Here is a 20,716-nt window from a genome sequence, read left to right on the forward strand (position 1 = left end):
GTCCCGAACGGTCCCAAGCGCCGCGCCCTTGTAGCGCGCGGCGCGCCCGGCGGCCCCGAACGCGGTTGCGTATCACGCACGGGCTGCGCGCGGAAGTGGTGGACTGACTCGCCGGACGCCGGGCACCACCTGCCGACCATCACTACGCCCGCGAGGTTTAGGAAGAAAATTTTATGGGGTCTTTAATTTAAAAATCTCTTATGAGATTTTGATTTATATGTCTTTTTCTAATCTAACGATTAGCACGTGCAACTGAGAGAAAATAAAAGAACACGTGACATACACAAAAGTGATTCTTTCTGTGAGATTGTATCTCATAGAATTTCCTTTTCGCCAGCCACAGGGGTCAAAAACGCTGTTCAACACCCGCTCGCGCCTCCCACCACATACCCCACTTTTCATTTTTGAAAAAAAAAATCCTCCCACATCTTTATATTTTTGAAAGTTTTTCAAATAGTTTATCTGAATAAGTTTTCTAAGTAAATTTTTCGAAAAAATTAACGAAAACAGTTTTGAGAAAAAGTTAACCACGGAAATTTACGCAGCAAACTTTTTCAAAATACTTATTCAAATAATTTATTAAAAAACGTTTTTAAAATGGAAAAATGCCGGAGGGAAAAATTTTCAAAAACGAAAAGCGGCGAAGGCTATCTAAAAAGTTGCTGTTTCTCTAACCGGCTCGCGAGAATTAGTTGGGTCACAGGGGTGCAGCCCAGCGGGCGTCGGCACGGCCGCGTAGTTTCCTCTCACTCTGCCCTTCCAGCTCTTCTGGCGCTTTGACTTCGGCTGGTCGTCGGGCGCAACCGCACGGTCCGTGCTTTGCAGGCCGAATGTGTCGAGACTAGAGAGCCCAGCCTAACTAAACGACTTGGACTTTGCTCTTGCGCGGCAACGGTCCAGTATTTTGGTACCGAGCTCCGGACCGGCCAGAAAAGGCCTTTTGGTGGGCCAACTCCCAACAGACGCTCGGTTTACAGGTGAAGCCAGCCCGTTTGAGGCCCACTCTCCTAGAAACGCCTTGTGCGCTTGCACATCAGCACCACCACGTTTTGTTATCTGATGTCACCCACTCTAAAATTATGATTTTTTTGCGAGTCTAACGAAACCGATATTTTAAAAGCCAAAAATATGTGTTTTCGTTCGTACTGAACAACCTTGATAAAAAGAAATAGTAGCTACATTTTTTCAGTACCATGTAGGGACACTCGAGTGTGCAGCCTCCTCACTTCAAGACGTGTCACAAAAGACGCAGAGTAGTAGGGCACCCATTTCCGGTGCCAAACATCCTACCTTTATCCTGTCCGTCCGTCGCGCTTGGAGACGGTGGAAGTGGGGGAGTTGGAGGTGGGATATGGCTTCTTAAGGCCTGTTTTTTTCAGCATATAATTATAATAAGCAATTTATAGATAATAAATTATAATAAGTTGGATTGTGATAACCAATAGAAAAATATATTGTAAGCTGTTTGACAATCTGGATTATTGAAATTTGGATTATTATTTTTAGATGGCAAAAGTGTACAATGTCCTCAACTAATTTGGGTAACTTGTATACTCTTTTGTGACACGTTTAACATTCAATCAGCCTTGCAGAACATTTGTAAAATACAAAATTAAATAAATAACTATCAATAGATAAATCATTCATGCATCCTTGAACTTTTGTCCATACAAATATGCACTCACAAACAAATTAATCTCTCCTAAAAAATAAAGCATTAGCAATATTATCACATAAATCATTTATATCTCCCTCACTTCATCTCCTAATTGACTTGCACTCTTTTGAAATGAAGGTATCGACATGTAGTTTTCATCTCAATCACACCGGTCAAACTCTTCATCATCCAAAGCAGTATTTCAAATGAAGTTATGAAAAGTCATACATGCATGTATTATTTTAGTTTGCTTGCGCATAGAATAAATTGGTAAGTTCAGTAAAATTCTTCACTTCATCTTCAAAACACCAAATGAGCGTTCAATCACATTACGTAGAGATGAATGCAAGTGGTTGAATACCTCCTTCTTGACACTAGGACGCGAGCCATTTTGAAACTCCTTTAAATAGTATTTGGTCCCTTTGAATAGAGCTAGAAAACCCGATCGGTTTGGATAGCTCAAGTCAACATGGTAAATTTTCCTATAAACATCAAAATACACCAGGTATAGTAGAAGACATATCTTCGTTATAGAATCTAGTGAGATGATAGCACATTTGTTCACCTTGTTGGCAATAGCACATTTGTTCTCCAAAGTGACATGAATGACATTCATTATCATAACCATGGGGTTCTTTGCTACCTTTTGTAGGTTAGTAGCAATGCTACTTATACCTCAGCTTCAATGGATTGCTACCCTTTAAATTGCTCTTCAATGAGCCATGTCATGCATGTGTGTCACCAATCCCTTCTCCAACAGCCCCTCCAACAACCTCACCACGTATAGTAGAAGAAGAACCATCAACAACAATAATGATGAACATTTCCTTCATCAATTCTTCACACTCCGGTGGACCATGCTACAGCTTCTTTTCATTCTGAATGTCCAAAAAAATGATAAGAAATCTTTGGTATCAATAATACATACAATGCACATATTTCTTCAATACATATTTAGTAGCACGTATTTGTTACCTTGGTGATTTTTTTTTCAATAATCATCGCTTGCATAAACCATACCTTTAGCATCATCTCATCCCAGATATGTATCTTTGAGAAGGCCTAGCCGAAAGCTATATATGCCTTTGAGTAAATCTCATTGGTCTTCAATTGTGTTCTAGAGTGATGAAAACCTATCTTTTGCAAGTACTTAACAGCAATGTTCTTGTAGCCTCCGTTAGTCATAACCCCAATAAGCCTATTCCCAGCACATATTTCTTTAATACATATTTCACAAAAAGTCCTAATGTTCAAGAAAGACCAGTCTGCTTTGTCAAACTCCTCATTCTATTCGGTAGAATACAGACATAGAGGTTCAGTTTTAAAAATCACATAAGACTAAAGATTTGCACATTATGGAAAATCCACTCAGACAATCAAATGAAGGAAGTAACTATGCCGGCCTTAGCATCAATGTTTGTTAAATCTAGCAGCATGGGCATGGGCATAGACATGAAATAAAAATTTGATAGTCTATTAACTAAAAATTTGAGTCATTAATAAGAGAACAATGTGAACTCTCAGAACTGCTACTTTGTCCATAGTGTTCCATTTTCACAAAGCTGCTTGCAAACTTCAAACAGGAATTTTTTGTTTAGGATAAAAAAAAAACACAGGTTCCAATTTGATGCAAAAGCTAGAGCATCTCTTTTGTAGCTTTATCTCAAAACTTATGCGCCAGGTATGCAGCACCACTCATGAACCAAGTAACCGGCCCTGATAACTACAGCTTTTGTAGAATTGCATATTATACTAGAGGAAGAACTCTCACAGTTCCAAACTACCAATAAGCACTACTTTTCAAAAAACCAACACCAAGATAACATCCTCCAAGAACTCAAAAATCCACTTCAGTGTCAAGCAACTCGACGAATTCAATGCACCCTTGAACCCCTAATCTTCTACTCCCTCCAGCCGGCAATCGCAGTACCAAGCTGTCGGGTTCCATCAACGCCACAAGCACCAAACCCTCGCCACCGCTAATCCTCAACAGAGATCCCCAGAAAACCCACACCACAGTGTTACTACTTAATTCATCAATGACAAATCAATCTGATATCAAGGTTCCTGAGTCAAGAAAATGCATCAATTTGGTACAAGAATCGCATAAGTGTCTGTTAACACCAGCACATGGACTGGGCAAGCTCACCACGTTGTCGGTGGCCACATGCGTAGGCGCGTCGGCATCCTCACCGTCGGATGCTCTCTCGGTAACGCTGGCCTCAAGGACACCAGCCACAGAGGATGAACGGGGCGACATGTAGGGTTGTTTCCCTCGGTGAGCAGCCAGGGAGCTATCCACACCGGGTAGGGCGGCCACCGTTCCTTGCGAGCCTCCCATGGCCACGCCAGCAGGTCCTGCAACACCGCACCTCCCACGTTGTAGCGCCGTCGTGGAGGCCTCCAGTGCGACCACGAGCGCCAGGGCTGACGTGCCAGGCACGACCCCTGCAGCAACCAGGCCCGACGCGCCAGGAGGCCGCCCGCGCTGGAGATTCCATGCACGTTGAGCAAGGAGGCGCCATCGTGCATGGACGTCGTCTATTCCTTAGCCAACAAATCTAGGTAGGCGAGGGCAAGAATGAGGGTCTCCTCTGCATCTTCAACGTCGATTGGCTCAATCTTGGCCAACTACCGCTAAGCTCGTTGAATTTGGGGAGAAATGTTGTGTTTAGGGTTAAAGGGAACAAAGAGAGAAGGAGGCGAACGGGAGGTAACAGAGAGGGGGGGGGGCGTGAACGGGATGCGAATGAGAGGGGGCGAATGGGAGGGGGGCTCGGGTTTGGGTGGGAAGAGTGGTATTGACGGGTAATTTCTCCTACATTCGATAGGTAGTATAGTAGAAGATCAAATCATAAGTTGAAATAAGCTTTTTTTCATAAATTATGGGATATAAGCTTCAGCTTATAATAATTTGGATAAATAATTTAACTGTTTGTTTGTACTTTAGATAAATAAGCTAGCTTAATGTCTAATGGATGATGTAATCATTTATCTAGCCATAAGTAATAGTACGTTTTATAGCAGGAATCTTTACTGTGTACTAGAGAGAAGGTGAGGTCCTCTAAATTGTTCTCACACCTCAACTTCCATTTTACTCTTGACTTCACTATGGCGTTGTCATCATCCTTTCCGGGATCCCTCACATCATCGCGGTGAATACAGGCTGGGTGCCATGGTGCAGCTTAAGGTAAGCATTCCTGGATCCCTAAAAGTCCTCCACCTGCTTGTTGTGTGCGAGATTTGTGTTTTGATTTGTGTAAGAAGGGTTCTGTTTGAGTGATGTTTTTTTTATACGAAATGCGATGGGAGGTGAGGTGAGGTGGGTTCCGATTCGTGCAAGAATTGGTAACAATTAAGGTTCTGTTTGTTTTAGTTTATGATTATAATAAACTAACTTATTTGTTGTAAGTTGAAATAAACAGCTAGCTTATTTATCCAGATTATTATAAGCTGAAGCTCAGATTATAATAATCCTATAAACTGTGAAAAGGAATTTATTTCAGCTTATTTCAATTTATTTTAATCTTCTACTATACTACCTATCAAATTTAAGAAAAATTAACCACCAGTACCACTCCTCCTATCCTACACCGAATATCCCACCTCCTATTGAGGATATTACAGACTTTTGCTAATAATTCAGACTCCAATAATCTAGGTTGCCAAACAGCTCATAGCTTATTTCCCTCCAACTTATCATAATTCAATTTATTATAATCTATCATCTATAAACCGTTTATTATAATACTTAACTGAAACCAACCGGACCCAAAGCATAGCAGTGTTCTTTGTTTCGTTTGCTCTACGAAACGTTGGTAGTTGGTACACAGCGTCGCTCTGAGCCTAGCAGCTTTACTCAGTAGAGAGTAGCAGCCGGTCACGGAACCGAAGAATATCCAACGGATCAAGCTACCCCTCGGAACATGCGCCAAGAATATCCAACGGATCAAGCTACCCCTCGGAACATGCGCCAGTACTTTATAGTGTGTGTTTTTCTCAAGCAACAAATTGAAAGCGTTCCGCGCGAAACGTGACACAGGCGCTATCTAAAACAGCGGCGTAGACAGAGTATACAGCTGATTTTATGTTTTTTTTTACTAAACTAATGCTCTCTGATGATCGATGCGATCTCCTCCAAAATGTAAGACGTACGTGCACATGAGGGCGAGGCGGTTGTTTGCCGGTTCACGTCGTTCGGCGGTTGTTACCTGTCCGAGCTGATATGCCGCTGTCTCGTCAGGTACGATCGAGTCTCGGCCCGATCCACCACCAGCGTTACACGACCCTGCAATAATCCTCGCATGGTTCCGCGCACGTCACGCATGGGGACTCCATGTTTGTAAACGATTGGCCTCTCGACCACAAACTTGGGCGATAGCTATTAGCCTCGCACACGGCGAAAATGTTCCAAAGTGCTGTAACAGAAAGCTGCTGCTACGCGAGTAACACGAGCGCGGGAGTCGGCGGAAACCCAGGCCATCGCCGTCCCGTCCATCAAGCAAGGTAATCCAGTCGAGTTGGCAGTGTGTCACCCACTCCACGGCTCCCATGACGAAGCGCGCCCACGCGGATCGCATTGTCGCGCTCGGCACACCGCAGATGACACGAAAGTGAAACGATTTGACGTGCCCAGGCGCTGCCGAGACGGGAGACGGCAACCCCACGGCAGAGAGCCAAACGGAAGGGCGCGGGGCCGCGTCACCCACCCATTGGACGGAGAACCTCACCAGATGACTCGCCGTTTTGTATCTGCCGATGGTAGTGCCGCTGGAGTCGGGACAACGTGCCGATTCGAATTTAGATGTCTGTTTTTATAAAGAAAAATTATTTGGATATGTGAAATATAATTTTGTATCTGATGTGGGTATTAGAATTCGATTTAGATCCGAGTCGTCTGATTTGGAAAAAAAACACATAACACTGTGCCCTGCCCGTCGTGTCCTATTTTTGCTTCGAGTGCCGGTGGCCTGTGGCGATGACGAGCAGTGCTGCCATGGCCGCGATGCTCACTCTCCTGGACGTGGTCGCGCTCTGTTGCCCGCCGGTCGCCCCGGAGCTGACCCGGCTGGAGCACCCTGCCAAGAACGACGGGTTACTAACAGGAACGGATTCAACCCACAAATCGAGCGGATACCTACTAGGTACATTAATACTGGAGTTACAGTAAAAATATCTACAATTCACTAAACAAATAAAATAAGTGGAGGCCTGCTGGGTCCGTCCCTGGTTGCTGAGCCTGCTCGTAGTCGGGGGCCAGGGCCGCAAGGGGACGCACAACCAGTCCAGGATCACGGGGCAGGTAAGATGGAATACGATCTCACCATCTTCATCTCGTTGGTAGGATTCCAATTGCTCCAAAGTTTATTTTCAGGGCTGTAACTGCTCGTCCAAGTAGAACGGCGGTGACCAACAGCCGCGCTCCTCCACCCAGCCGGGTGTGCTTCAACCCATTGGGCTGCCCTTCGGGGTACACCACGTTACGTGAGTATATATGTGTGGTGGTATAAATGTGTGATTACGTCTGCGTTTTTTATTGGGTTTAAAAAAAGCTTAGTGATTGGTTTTTGGACCCTGAAACCTGGATCGTAGCCAGTCCAGCACAATCATAATCGACGATTACACGGCCAAAAAAGGAAAAGCCAAGTTGCTGTAAACCTGTACCAGCAAGCAAGGCACTCGAGTAACAACTAACACGAGTGCATGAGCGAGTTAGCAGGAACCTCGAGTCCTCAGTTATCACCGCCCATCACTCCAGTTGGCTCGCCCACTCCGATCCATGGACCACGGCTCCAATAATGCAAGCGGGTTTGGGGCTTGTCGCTTGCTCACTGTGGACGACACGGCAGCAAAATTGTTTGGCGTCTCCAAGCTGTACAAGTAATCAGAAAGCAGAAACCCCCAAGCGGAAAGGCGCGCGTGGGGCCGTGTCACCCATTCACCCGCCCATTGGACGGAAAATAATTATACTGAAACCTGTCTCCTGCATTTGGTGCTTTATCTACTCATCATCTATCTTAAAATAGATAATGTTTTAAGTTAAACATAATAGTAAGCGAATGTTAAAATAAACATCTTGCTTTTTTTAAATATTATTTATTATGTAGAAAATAAGATTTGAATTGAGAAGAAAGTTATTTAATGAAATAGATAAAATTAAAAAAAAATTAAACTAAAGTTACCTTAAAATTATATAATGTCATGTATTTTGAACATTGTGGAAGTGACTAAAATATTTATCTATTTTAAGACAGAGGAAGTTATTCATAGCATGATATGTGGTAATTTATTTCCTTTCTTATTTTATTACATATAATTTTATTTACATGTATCATAAATTTTATAATAATTTTTATTATATCACGCTATAAACCCTTCCCGCACTGCCTGCTGCCTATGCTTGCAAGACACCTAACCGGTAAGTGGACTTGCAGTGGCGTTGCGTGCTACCACTGTTATACATGGACGGACCAGCACACTCGGATCGGAGCAAAGGCTCCCGTTTAAATTCGTTTTTCAGTAAATTATAATAGATTTAATTCTTTTTTGTAAAATTATAAATAATCAATAACTGTTATACCCCGCTTACTTTTTTTAACTGGATCCGCCTCAGCTATTATATATCGGCCAGAGCCCAGCCCGGTCGTGGCACCTCATCTCGTTCTTAGATTGCTTCTGTTGCCGGCCTATGGCGAAGGGCAGCAGCGCTGCCATGGCCGCGGTGCTCGCCCTGCTCGCGGTGGTCGCGCCGGCCGCCGCGGAGCTCACCCGGCTGGAGCACCCGGCCAAGAACGACGGGTCGCTGAGCCTGCTCGTCGTCGGAGACTGGGGCCGGAAGGGCACGTACAACCAGTCCAGGGTCGCCGAGCAGGTAACAGACAACTAACTAAGCACCCTGCTGCTGTAGCTACGATCTTGATCCGTTAATTAATATAGCTAGGATGGCAATCTTGGTTAAGGTCTTAGCACATGTAACAGTTCATCGAGGTAGGAGATCGTGGTGAGAATATCTCAATATCAGGGTAGGATTCATGCTGGTAGCCGACGATTGGGCTGCCGGCTGTGATTTGGTGGAGAAGGACTGGAGGAGTAGGAAAGTGGGAGCAATGGAAGTCACATCACCGGTTCTCGTTTCAGCTTTCTTTAGTTGAAAGAAAAAAATCGTCGATGCCCCCAATGCCGCATGCCGTTTTCTTTAGTGATCTTCTACTTTGTCAGTGCGCCGGTGCCCCAATGGAAATGAGAGATTTAATTTCCATGCAGATGGGAAGGGTTGGGGAGCAGCTCGACATCGACTTCGTCGTATCCACCGGGGACAACTTCTACGAGAACGGCCTGACGGGCATAGATGACCAGGCGTTCGAGCAATCGTTCACAGATATCTACACGGCGAAGAGCTTACAGAAGCCGTGGTACCTCGGTAAAGCGTTACTTGTGCTATCCGTCACTCGTGTTGCTACGGTATCTTTTCTTTTGATACTTACATGCTATGTGAACTGTTTATGTGTACTAAGACTCGTACATTTCTTTTCCAGTTCTTGGAAATCACGACTACAGGGGTGATGTGCTTGCGCAGCTGAGCCCGGTCATGCGAAAGATCGACAGCCGATTCATCTGCATGAGATCGTTTATTGTCAACGCAGGTACAAAATCATATTTTGTGCTGACTTAGGAAACAAACTAGGTTTCTGAAAACCGCAATATATGATTTCTAATCTTGTCAGAAATTGTGGACTTCTTCTTTTTCGACACCACTCCATTTCAACTGAAGTATTGGACTCGTCCTAAAGAAAACCATTATGACTGGAGAGAAGTGGCACCTCGAGAAAAATACATAGCCAGTTTGCTGAAGGTGCATATCTTGAATGAGTTCATCCATGATTAAGAAAAGGTGATGCTTCAAAGTTAAATAATTCCAATCCTTCTTTTTTTTTGGTGTGGATTATACTATCCAGGATTTGGACGAGGCCATGAAGAAATCAACTGCAACGTGGAAGATTGCCGTGGGCCATCATACCATGAGGAGTGTCAGTGAACATGGTGACACCAAGGAGCTTCTGCAGCTACTTCTTCCAGTCCTCCAGGTTACTCAGAATTATCTGCAATATTAGCCTCAGAAGGTCTATTGATAAAAAGAAATCCTTTGGTAATAATTTCATAATATTCCAGGCCAACGGCGCTGACTTCTACATCAACGGGCATGATCACTGCCTGGAACACATTAGCAGCAAAGACAGGTTAACATCCATTTGTTATGAACTCATCTTTTGCAGTAATTTAAAGTTGAAAATGATGCATGGCAATATGCTCATATTAGATGAAATTGAAGGGGCCTAAGCCTAACACACATGTTTCTGTTGTTCCAGTCCAATCCAATACTTCACAAGCGGAGGCGGTTCGAAAGCATGGAGAGGAACCTTCCAGCCAAACAAGGATAACCTCGAGTTCTTTTATGATGGGCAAGGGTTCATGTCCCTCAAGCTAGACCAGAACGAAGCTATGTTCAACTTCTATGATGTCAATGGGAATATGTTGTACCAATATTCACGGTCGATCTTGAGACAAACAAACCACCTCCAGCCCTCCAGCTATGTCGTCGACTAATGAGGCAGATGTAGATCACCACTGGAGAATAGATCGGTTCAGCTATCTCATATATGTGTAAAATTTTGAACGTGATATTGTGATAAGGGGCAGAAAGTGGTCTAGAAAGGAGACGTTCTAGTATTTTAGTGTGGCGCGTGGTTCATCTGCCAAAGAAACATTGAGTGGCTTCAAAATTTCTACTAGAGGATCAGAGATTTTCAGAGTAAGTGTGCGATGTCCACTGGTGTCTGAAATCTTAATCACAACGTACGAGTCATTGGACATCTATTCATGCAATATATACTGTTTTAGGAAGAAATAAAGAGGAGTATCTAAAAGTAGTGATTTCCAGACTGGCCTCAGGATTCGACTGGAAGATTATTTTCTACAGATTTCACGAGTGAAGGACTATGTGTTCGAGAGAAAGATGCATCGTGGCTTTGTCAGCTGATATTTATTTCCAACAACGACCCATAAATACAGAACGTATATGTTTGTACAAGCAGGTGAAGCTAGCTAAGGCAATCCTGCCAGTTCTCACCTGTCCGAGTTCGGACCTGTCCAAGAAAAGGCGGCCAATTTCCAACTGAGCCTGTTCACCTGATGGGTCAAGGGCATGTTTAGTTGGAGGGACAAAGGGGATGGGAGATGACCGTAAATTTTTTTAAGATGTTTAGTTGAATGGGTGGATAGATAAGACTATCTAGTTTTGAGAAATATTCTTTACAATGCTGGACAAAGGGAACTGGTTTTCTTATTGTACGTGGTCACCACCTTGTCTAATCGTGATCCTTAATAAAATCATTAGTTATAGTGAGCATGATATATTACTAATTAATATTTATTATTGTGATATGGCAGTTGATAAGTGTTAGTGTATTGATTAGCGTACGATTTGTTGTGTTGATTAGAGTACAATTATTGATAATTAGCCATTACTATAACAAATTAGCATTGATAAGCAATAATGCATGCTGATTAGTATATGTTAAATATTATTATTTGAAATTAAGATATATAATTTAGTTAATTATTCTTGTTATATCTTATCTACTAAACAACTCAAATGATCGTATCAATAAAAACATAGATACATATAACCCATCTAGCCCCACCAAACACTTCGTGCACATGCCGGAGCCAGTCTAGCACATGATAGTTTGCAGTTGCATGGCGAAAAACTCCCAAGTTGCCGTGGACCTGTGACTGCAAGTTGGCACTCGAGTGACACGAGCGAGACACCAAAGATATCACCGCGCTCAATCGCCCATCACTCCAGTTGGCTGGCTGGGATGTGTTTGTTTAATAGTATGAGGTTTGATGGAGATATCTATTTATATTTTTGAGTCGTTCAGCTAGAGAGCGTTTGACTTTTAAGAATATTTTTTAAATATGTTAGATAGAGTGATTTATTTATTTTGATCGGATGATGCATCGAACTTGGCTAATTATAGTCATTAGTAAAATAATTAGTGACAATTAGTATGTTATATTACTAATTAGTATTTATTATTATAAGATTATGGTTGTTAAGTATTAGTATGTTTATTAGTACACTATTGGTGTGCCGATTAGAATATAATTAGTGATAATTAACATATTTTGTTGTTAATTAATAATTACTATGATAAGATTGATATCAATAAGTGCTAATATGTGTTGATTAGTGTGAAATAGAAAACTAGTTCATCTTATTTATCCAATCAAACAGATAAATTAAAAAAACGAGAACAGCCCTATGCTATCCAACATTACCACCAACCAGATGACCCTAATACAAACTCGTCCACGGATCACACTACCGCACATTTATCTTTCCTTTGAGATGGCACTATCGCTCAGTGTGGATGGCATGAAAGTGAAACGATTTTGCTGTGCCAGACGCCGCTGGTAAGATCATCTCCAATCATATTCTCTTTATTTTATTTTTTTTTCGGAAAAAAAAAGAGAGAATCTTATCATAAAGAAAATAATCTTGTGAATCTCTTCGTGATGGAAACTGTAAAGAGAAATTATTAAAATGTTAAAGGAAACGAAATTTTTTCGTGAAAAAGAATTTAATCCTTGACGTGAATCCCTGTGGTCTAATCAGAAAGCAGAAACCCCCTGGGCCGCGCCACCCATCGGTTGCCCATTGCCCCAACGTTACCCTTTTCCCATCCACGACTCTGCAAGATTCTTGCAAGACACCTAGCCCGGTGACTTCGCCGTCGCGTACTACCTGATACCGGCCGGTGCCAGCCCGGTTCTTGCTTCGAGTGTGGGCTTATGGCGAAGGGCAGAGCTGCCACAGCGGCTGTGGTCCTCGCCCTCCTGGCCGTAGGTGCGCTCCTGTGCGCTCCGGCCGCGGCCGAGTTGCCCCGGCTGGAGCACCCGGCCAAGAACGACGGGTCGCTGAGCCTGCTCGTCGTCGGGGACTGGGGCCGCAAGGGGACGTACAACCAGTCCCGGGTCGCCGAGCAGGTAACAAGCACACAATCAATCTTACCGCCATCTTGCTCTCGCCTATAGGATTCGTTACTGTTGGTCCAAGTAGAACATGTTGGGTGAGGAAAGCAAGCGGGATGCCGTCATGCCGGTGGCCGTTTCCTATTGGGCGGAAGAGGCGTGGGAACGAAACTGTCCGGCGGTTGGCTGGCTAGATCGCCACTTGTCGCTCCAGATTCGTTTATGCTAAAGAAAAACTCGTCGACGCTTGCAGTGGCCCGATGGCAATCTTCTTCTACCTTTGTGCGCACCGAAATTGACGGTGGATCTTCGTTTTTTTAAGAAAAAAAGGAATGGATGGTGGATCAGAAGAATAGGACATCGGGCATACATTTGCTGTTACGAAATAAAGAACTCGAATCTTACTGAAACTGAACTGGCCGATTCTGATGAGAAAGTATTTTCTTTTGTACACTGGAGCAATTCGTGATTGGCCAAGATATACACGAACGAAATTGCAACTGCGACCTAACTAGGTACATAGTGAATGAATGATAATAAGCAAATTTTGCATTTAGATGGGAAGGATTGGGGAGAAGCTCAACATCGACTTCGTCGTATCCACCGGAGACAACTTCTACGAGACCGGCCTGACGGGCGTAGATGACAAGGCGTTTGAGCAATCGTTCACAGATATCTACACGGCAAAGAGCTTACACAAGCCCTGGTACCTTGGTAAGCTTTACTGTATGTCACTTGTGTTGCTATTACCATTTCTCTTTGACACGATGACAAAACATGCTAGGTACTGCCTGTGTATGTATATTTACTAAGGCTTGCACATGCTGTTTTCTTTTCTTTTTTTCAGTTCTGGGAAATCATGACTACAAGGGTAATGCTCTAGCACAGCTTAGCCCAGTCCTGCGAAAGATCGACAACAGATTTATTTGCATGAGATCATTTATCGTGAACGCAGGTACAAAATCATATATTGTTCCAACTGAGAAAACTCTGCTGAGAAAAAGGACTAACTCTGACATCATTTCTAACCCTGTCAGAAATTGTGGATTTCTTCTTTGTTGACACCACTCCATTTCAACTTGAGTATTGGATTCACCCTAAAGACGATCATTATGACTGGAGAGGAGTAGCACCTCGAGAAAAATACATAACCAATTTGCTGAAGGTGCATACTGGAATGATTTCATCAATGACAAACAGATCTGTTATGTTACAAAAGTAAAATTATTTTCATCTCTTTTTTTATTCTATAATCTAGGATTTGGATGAGGCAATGAAGAAATCAACTGCAAAGTGGAAGATTGCTGTTGGCCATCACACCATGAGGAGTGTTAGTCACCATGGTGACACCAAGGAGCTTCTGCAACTGCTCCTTCCTATCCTCGAGGTTACAAGTAGCCACAGTATTAGCGCCTCCAAAAGTATACAAAAAGAATTTTTCGATAATAATTTCGTGCCATTCCAGGTCAACGGCATCGACTTCTACATCAATGGGCATGACCACTGCCTGGAACACATCAGCAGCAGAGACAGGTTAGCATTCATGTTCTACAAAGTCGATTTTCACAGTGATTTAGAATTGAAAATGCATGGCATTATATTCACACCAGGTGAAGTGGTCTAACCTATATAGTGCACACGCTTCTGTTGTTCCAGTTCAATCCAATACTTCACAAGTGGAGGCGGTTCCAGAGCATGGAGAGGATTCTTCCAGCCAAATGAAGATAGACTCGAGTTCTTTTATGATGGGCAAGGGTTCATGTCCCTCCAGCTACACCAGGGCCAAGCTGACTTCATCTTTTACGACGTTGATGGGAATATATTGTACCAGTATTCCCAGTGGAACTTGAGAAAAACATACCTCATCCAGCACCCCAGCTATGTTGCCGAAGAATGAGGCAGATCCAAATCACCATTGGAGAATTAGATTGGTTCAGCTTTCTGTATAAAATTTGAATGTGATATTGTGGTAAGCAGCAGCAGTGGTCAAGAAAGAAAAAATGCTAGTATTTAAGGTGGCGTGCGGTTTATCTGCCAAATAAACATACAGTGCCTGTGAACTTTCTACTACTGGAGGAGCAGAGATGTAGTGTTGCAAGGTCCATTGTTTCTGATTTCCGATTCACAATATATCAGCCACTGGGAACTACTTATGCAATATATACTTTTTTAGGAAAAAAGGAGAGGCGACTCTAGTATCTAAGTAGTTATCTCCACACACTAGCCTCAGGATTCGACTGTAAGACTACTTTCTACAAATTCCACAAATAAAGGGCCATGTCTCTGTGTTTGTATGAGAGAGGGGACGGCTACTCAGGCTCGAACCGGGATGGACCAGTTTGTGGGTATTTTTTTTTTGAGAAACAGATTTTAACGAATTTTTTTTCAACCAGCGTTCGATATTCCTCTACCTTAAATTTTAAAAAAAAATTATTTTACTCCCTCGAACTATCACATTTATCCAGATAACCTTTGAACTTTTAAATTGTCTATTTTACTTCTCCGAACTATCAATACCGTCTATTTTATCCCTCGGAGTGGTTTTCTCGGTAGTTTTAATGACGTGGTGGCGGTTTCACCACATGACAGTCCTAGTCAGCGTGCTGACATCAGCATTGTGCAGTAATTTGATTTTTTTAGAAAAAAATTCATGAAAATAGATTATTCCGAAATATAGGTTTTATGTTTAAAAAATCCAAAAATATAAAATGATTTAGATAAATGTGTTAATATGTTTTTCGCTCTGTTTTTATTTATGTAAATAATATTTAATGTTTTTCTAGTGTAAAATTATTCCAAAAATGTTAGAATAAATATTTTAATTTGGAAAATAGTTTTAGAAAATATAGATTAATTCTGATAAAGTTTAAAAATATTTCCTTTGATAAAATAAATGCGTTTAATATGTTTTGTACAAAACATATTAAACCTAATTTTTCTAGAATTAAAATTGCTGATGGCATATTAAAAGCATTTATTTTATCAAAGAAAATATTTTTAAACTTTATCAGAATTAATCTATATTTTTAAAAACTATTTTCTAAATTAAAAAATTTATTCTAACATTTTTAGAATAATTTTTACACTAGAAAAACATAAAATATTATTTACATAAATAAAAACAAAGCTGGAAACCAAAAAAAAACTTCTCATAAAATTTAAGAAAATTACCAGATAATTTTTTTTACCAGTCAAAAAGATTTGTGTGCTACATAAGAAAAGTATTGTGAAAACACATGGATGTAAAGTAAACGTAGTTTTGCTTACACCATCAACTGGAACAATAGAAGAAGGATCACCATCCTGAAACTGCAAAATTCCGCCCTTGTAGTCCTTTCCATGATTGTTCAAGTAGCAACTGCCTTTATAGTGAAAGATGGAAATGGTGAATTTGATTCTATAGTTGAATCTGAAAGGACAAGGGGTCAGCACAAGAAAGTTTACATGTGGACTCATGAAAAAAAAAAAGACAAGAAAGAGCAAGTGATAAACAAGGTGAAACACTGAGAAACAAAGTAAATCTTAGAAATAGTTTAGAGAACCGAACAATAACTTAGTTAGTAGAGTCTTTAGTTAGAGACCGCCCAACCAGACTCGAACCCGGGTGTCAGTAGATCGTGTGAGTATCTCTCTAAAGGGTCTAATATTCCTCTCTCTTAAGACAAAGCTAGGAGGAGGTGGCCACCAGGTGCGGCGGCAATGTGGACACCACAAACGGGTGGTACCCCTGGCGCCGCAGCTCTGGCACACGAACTCCAGCTCCTAACACGTGCATCCCGCGTTAATCAAACGATTTGGATCGAGCCAAGCTAGGGTTCAGGGTTTTGAGAGGTTGAGTGAGAGGAGGGGTTGAAGGGAATGCGGCGTGTACCTTGCAAGTCTCGTGGGAGAGGAATCCTTGGAGGAGTACGCGGGGATGGTGCCTGGTAGTGGCGGGCGGAGGTGGTGGTTGACATACTAGGGGGGAATATTTAATTGTTTGTCACTCTATCGGAGTGACAATTCCTCGCTGAATCTGACAAATGAGGTCTTTGAGTCTATAAACTATAGGCGGGGTGGTAAATTTATCACTCTACAAAATGGCAGGGAAGGCTCTTGCAGTCCACACGGATCTCACCAGCATAGTGCATACACATGCTGAGGGGAACGTGCTAAGTGGATCATATTTGTTAAAAACAATAATATTTGATTGGTTGTATATGTCTGAATAGACCGAGCTGAGTTTCTATTTAGTTGATCGAATCTGAGATCATATGAGTGGATGCAAAGAATTGATGTTGTGATTAGTTACTCACATAAGATAATATGTGACACTGACAAGTGGATCCCTTATATGAGTGGATGTAGGCTGCGAGCTTTCCTCTCAAATTAAGCTACTTACGTACATTTACATCCGCTAGGATAGACTAAAATGAGATATACAAACAATCAAATATGTATCCGTTGGGCCAAGACTCTCCGATAAGGAGAACCAGTCAACCCTTTAGGTAGTGTTTGGTTGGTTTAACAAGTTAAATGAAACGAGATCATCCTGGATAAGGTAGTTCAAGTAAGTTGTTTATTTAGATATATAAGATGGTACGAGAATGTGTCTGGTTGGATATATTAGATTATATGAGAACATATTTAGTTAGTTAAAAGTCATATCTTATATCCATGTACAATTTAATTATTTTACAGAAGTAATAATTTTTATATTTGTTATTATTAATAAACTATGCTAATGGATACTATTTATTACTAATTTCAGTTATCAAACTTAAATTATCAATAATCATCACTAAATATCCATAATTATAATTAGTTATGGTTAATAAAATCTAATTGTAACTACTGTTTAACTTTAAAAATCCTTAATAACCATTAATAATCACTAATTATCACTACCCGTAGGTGATTAGCGGAGTTGACCGAACTTGTATGGACCATTCGGCTAATTTTCTTGAATAGGATGATACATGCTATTGAGAGAATATTTTTATAATCTATATCACTCAATCTTAAATAAAATGGTATGATTCAGATAACCAAACACACAAAAAAAGATGAGCGTTTTTAGGATCATACCGTGTATTAGTTCCGAGCAACCAAACAATACCTGCTCGCTATTAGTTCCGAGCTGCCGGAAGAGTGAAGGAAAAGTTGGGAATGAGCGGTATCTCGGGCCATTCTTGGGCGCAGGTAGCTGGTCTGGACCCGTTTGGGCCTCCTTGGTAATCTTTGCTCAATGTATGTGGACCGGACCTGAGTTTGCGAGCGCTCCAAGTCCACGGTTACCTCGTGATTCTTGTCACACCTGTGTCGCCATTTTTGGGTTTTCAAATTCAAATTCTCGTGTTTTTTCCCAAGCACAGCAGTCACCTGTCTCGCTGCAACATTCCTCCCCAAACCTGAGACGAGACTTTCTAGATGTGCCGCCCAGCAATGCTACCGAGACGAACTCACCAAGCAACCTAGGACCAAAGCCATGTGTGGGCATCCGTGGTTATTGCTATTTCGATGTCTCGTCAACTAGGCACAGTGCTCAGGTCCTGTCCATTCCGTTTTTTGTGAAACCGTGTTAAACGGATGAAGATGAGATACATGAATGCATCCTCCCTGGACACACGGATGACGATCTTGTGAGGCAATCTTCAGCCTTTTCTTGAGTTGTTCTCATGCCATGATGCATTAGACCAGAACACACCGGCCAAATTCCGAGCCAACGAACGGTATGAAGCCTAGCAGTACATGCCCTATGTGCGTACCTAACTTCCAGTCTTGGTCGCAGTACCTGGTCTATTTCTCGCTTTAACGTTTCTAAAATCAGAGGGTTTTCAGAACGAAGAAACTAAAAAAGAGCTCAAGAGACTCTATCTCCCTGGGATATATTGACCTTTTTTTGAAAAAAAAAAAAAAAGAGCTCAAACTTTTCTCGATGTGCGCTTGTGCAGAACGAGCGCAGCCACCGAGGAAGAACGAAGCATCTTTAGGGCCAAAGCAGCGTGCCACCGTAACAAAAAAAGGTAGAAAGAAAAGGTTATCGGTTAAAGTTTGCAAAAGAGAAGCAAGTAGTATGAAACTATGGATGAATACGCAACTCCACGTCGCGTTCCACCGCGCTGTTGCCTCGCAGTTTTGGCCCTCGTCGCCATGTCTGTTTTCTATAAACGTCCCCTTCATAGAGCAGACTTGTGCAAGGTTGCAAGCACATGATTTGAACGGCGTCCGTGTCGGTAATCCTAGGTGACGTTACTGGATCAGTAATGCTTGACTACATGTGTCCGAGCGATAGGACGTTTTACAGGTCAGCCCACAGATATGAATCAAAAAATATTATTTATTTGAGTTAATTCTTATGTTTTTACATCTCTAACGTTTCAGATGTTAAAATTTAATATTTCAAATGTTATGAAAATTTATTGCGATAGTTATTTTTATATGTTACATATCGGAATCTCTTGCGTATAGATTCGGATTCGAAAATATTATCCATTTGAGTTAATTCCTATTTTTTCTATCTCTAATAGACGTTCAAATTTAATGTTTCATAAGTTATGAAAAATTATTGTCTTAGTTATTTTTATATGTTGCATCCTAGATTCTCTTGCATACAGATTCGGACCTGAAAATATTATACATTTGAGTTAATTCTTATTTTTTTATCCCTAATGTTTTATACGTTCAAATTTAATATTTTAGATGTTATTATTTTTTTAATAGTTATTTTCATATATTTCACCCAATTCTACAACACATAGTTTTGTTCGAAAATATTGCGTGTAACATGACGGGATGTTACGTGGGAATTTTTCTCTTGGAATCGGATACATACGATGAGTTATTTTGATGCATTTTTTGTATTGCAAATGCTGACATCAAATATTGTAAACGTTATCTTTGACGTTGCGACAGAAGGACGGAATGCTCGATGGAAAATTTTCCATCAGACGTCTAGACGCTAGCTGGGGCCTTACTGGATTGGTAAAGCGTTTCAAGCCATTCTTAGCCCCTGGTCAATCCTCCCATCTATTGCACGGCACTAATGGCGGACACTTACACTGGATTTGATTACCTTATCAATTGACTTTGATTACTCCCACTATCCCACCGAAGCAGAAAGAGTGTCCGAGCCGTTCCGTGCATCTTCAACGAACGATAAAGAAGCAGGATTGCTCCGCCAGAAACCTGACCACGCTTTCAAGTTCCCACACCAACGTGCCAATCCTGAGCGTACCCACCGGCAGCCGCGGACTTCCTCGCCCCTCCCGAGTCCTGACCAACTCGTCCCTTTCACGAATCGGACACAGATCCACCGCCACCACTAGCTTTTGCCGAAAAGCGCACGGCGGGTGAAACAAATCTGCCTGGCTGCTTGCCCGTCTGTTCGTGGCCGCCACACGATCACACGCCGTGGGATCGCGCGCTCGCTCGCCGATCTGATCGGACCGGGGAAGCGGCAGGTTCCCGCCTCGAAGCTCATCCCGTGCGGCGACATGTCGTACCGTCTACGGCGAGCAATGGATCGGGTCAGGATAGGATAGAGTGAGAATATATCTAATCTGAAACTCGAGACTTCAAATCTGCTCTGATTTAAAATTATTATCAGTGCAAATGCCTAGATACCGATGAGGACTCGAGACCCGCACACCTCCTCCTTTCCCCCATCAGTGCCGCTCCTTTCCTAAGTAAGGTTGAGATCCACTTGGACCGCTGGACATCGTGTCTCCAATTGGATCCTCCTGCTGCGCACCTTGGTCGAGGTGAGGAACGAGTAGCGAGCCTCAGCATGGGGAGGAGCCCTGAAGCGATGGTGAGCGTGAGGGGCCGCACCGTCCGACGCACAGCCGCCATCATGGCTAGATTTGGCCCCATGGATGACACCTGTGGTTTGGATCTGGATTTGTCCCTTATGGTCGACCCAATGGATATGGATCTATTGGTGTGTGAGTGTCGGATTGGAGTCAAGCTCTAAACCTATCAAAGACGGGCTAGACAGCGGAGTAAAGAGGCCTCGAGCTTTCGAGGCTATAGGTACCTGTAGGT

The 20,716-nt window shown here is 42.3% G+C and overlaps 2 protein-coding genes across 2 annotated transcripts; both read left to right on the forward strand.

The window, feature by feature from the left end:
• Window positions 1-8,288: 8,288 nt before the first annotated feature.
• Window positions 8,289-10,594, forward strand: LOC133912001 (purple acid phosphatase 4-like). The gene is made up of 7 exons (XM_062354518.1): window positions 8,289-8,528; window positions 8,921-9,077; window positions 9,193-9,300; window positions 9,382-9,509; window positions 9,613-9,741; window positions 9,827-9,894; window positions 10,024-10,594. Exons 1-7 carry the CDS (start codon window positions 8,346-8,348, stop codon window positions 10,259-10,261), a joined length of 1,011 nt encoding a protein of 336 aa, XP_062210502.1. The 5' UTR covers window positions 8,289-8,345; the 3' UTR covers window positions 10,262-10,594.
• A 1,763-nt stretch (window positions 10,595-12,357) lies between these two features.
• LOC133912002 (purple acid phosphatase 3-like) lies at window positions 12,358-14,990 on the forward strand. Its single transcript, XM_062354519.1, has 7 exons — window positions 12,358-12,706; window positions 13,249-13,405; window positions 13,539-13,646; window positions 13,729-13,856; window positions 13,950-14,078; window positions 14,157-14,224; window positions 14,348-14,990. Exons 1-7 carry the CDS (start codon window positions 12,512-12,514, stop codon window positions 14,586-14,588), a joined length of 1,026 nt encoding a protein of 341 aa, XP_062210503.1. The 5' UTR covers window positions 12,358-12,511; the 3' UTR covers window positions 14,589-14,990.
• Window positions 14,991-20,716: the final 5,726 nt, after the last annotated feature.

The sequence above is a fragment of the Phragmites australis genome, chromosome 3 (genome assembly GCF_958298935.1).
Source record: "Phragmites australis chromosome 3, lpPhrAust1.1, whole genome shotgun sequence".
In the NCBI taxonomy this organism is placed as follows: domain Eukaryota; kingdom Viridiplantae; phylum Streptophyta; class Magnoliopsida; order Poales; family Poaceae; genus Phragmites; species Phragmites australis.

What these genes read in the sequence shown, in the direction of transcription:
- LOC133912001 (XM_062354518.1), top strand. Translation starts at nt 8,346, where the DNA reads ATGGCGAAGGGCAGCAGCGCTGCCATGGCCGCGGTGCTCGCCCTGCTC. An exon ending in AGTCCAGGGTCGCCGAGCAG is followed by an intron (nt 8,529 to 8,920) that starts GTAACAGACAAC and finishes ATTTCCATGCAG; the next exon opens with ATGGGAAGGGTTGGGGAGCA. An exon ending in ACATAGCCAGTTTGCTGAAG is followed by an intron (nt 9,510 to 9,612) that starts GTGCATATCTTG and finishes TATACTATCCAG; the next exon opens with GATTTGGACGAGGCCATGAA.
- LOC133912002 (XM_062354519.1), top strand. Translation starts at nt 12,512, where the DNA reads ATGGCGAAGGGCAGAGCTGCCACAGCGGCTGTGGTCCTCGCCCTCCTG. An exon ending in ACACAAGCCCTGGTACCTTG is followed by an intron (nt 13,406 to 13,538) that starts GTAAGCTTTACT and finishes TCTTTTTTTCAG; the next exon opens with TTCTGGGAAATCATGACTAC. An exon ending in CACATCAGCAGCAGAGACAG is followed by an intron (nt 14,225 to 14,347) that starts GTTAGCATTCAT and finishes CTGTTGTTCCAG; the next exon opens with TTCAATCCAATACTTCACAA.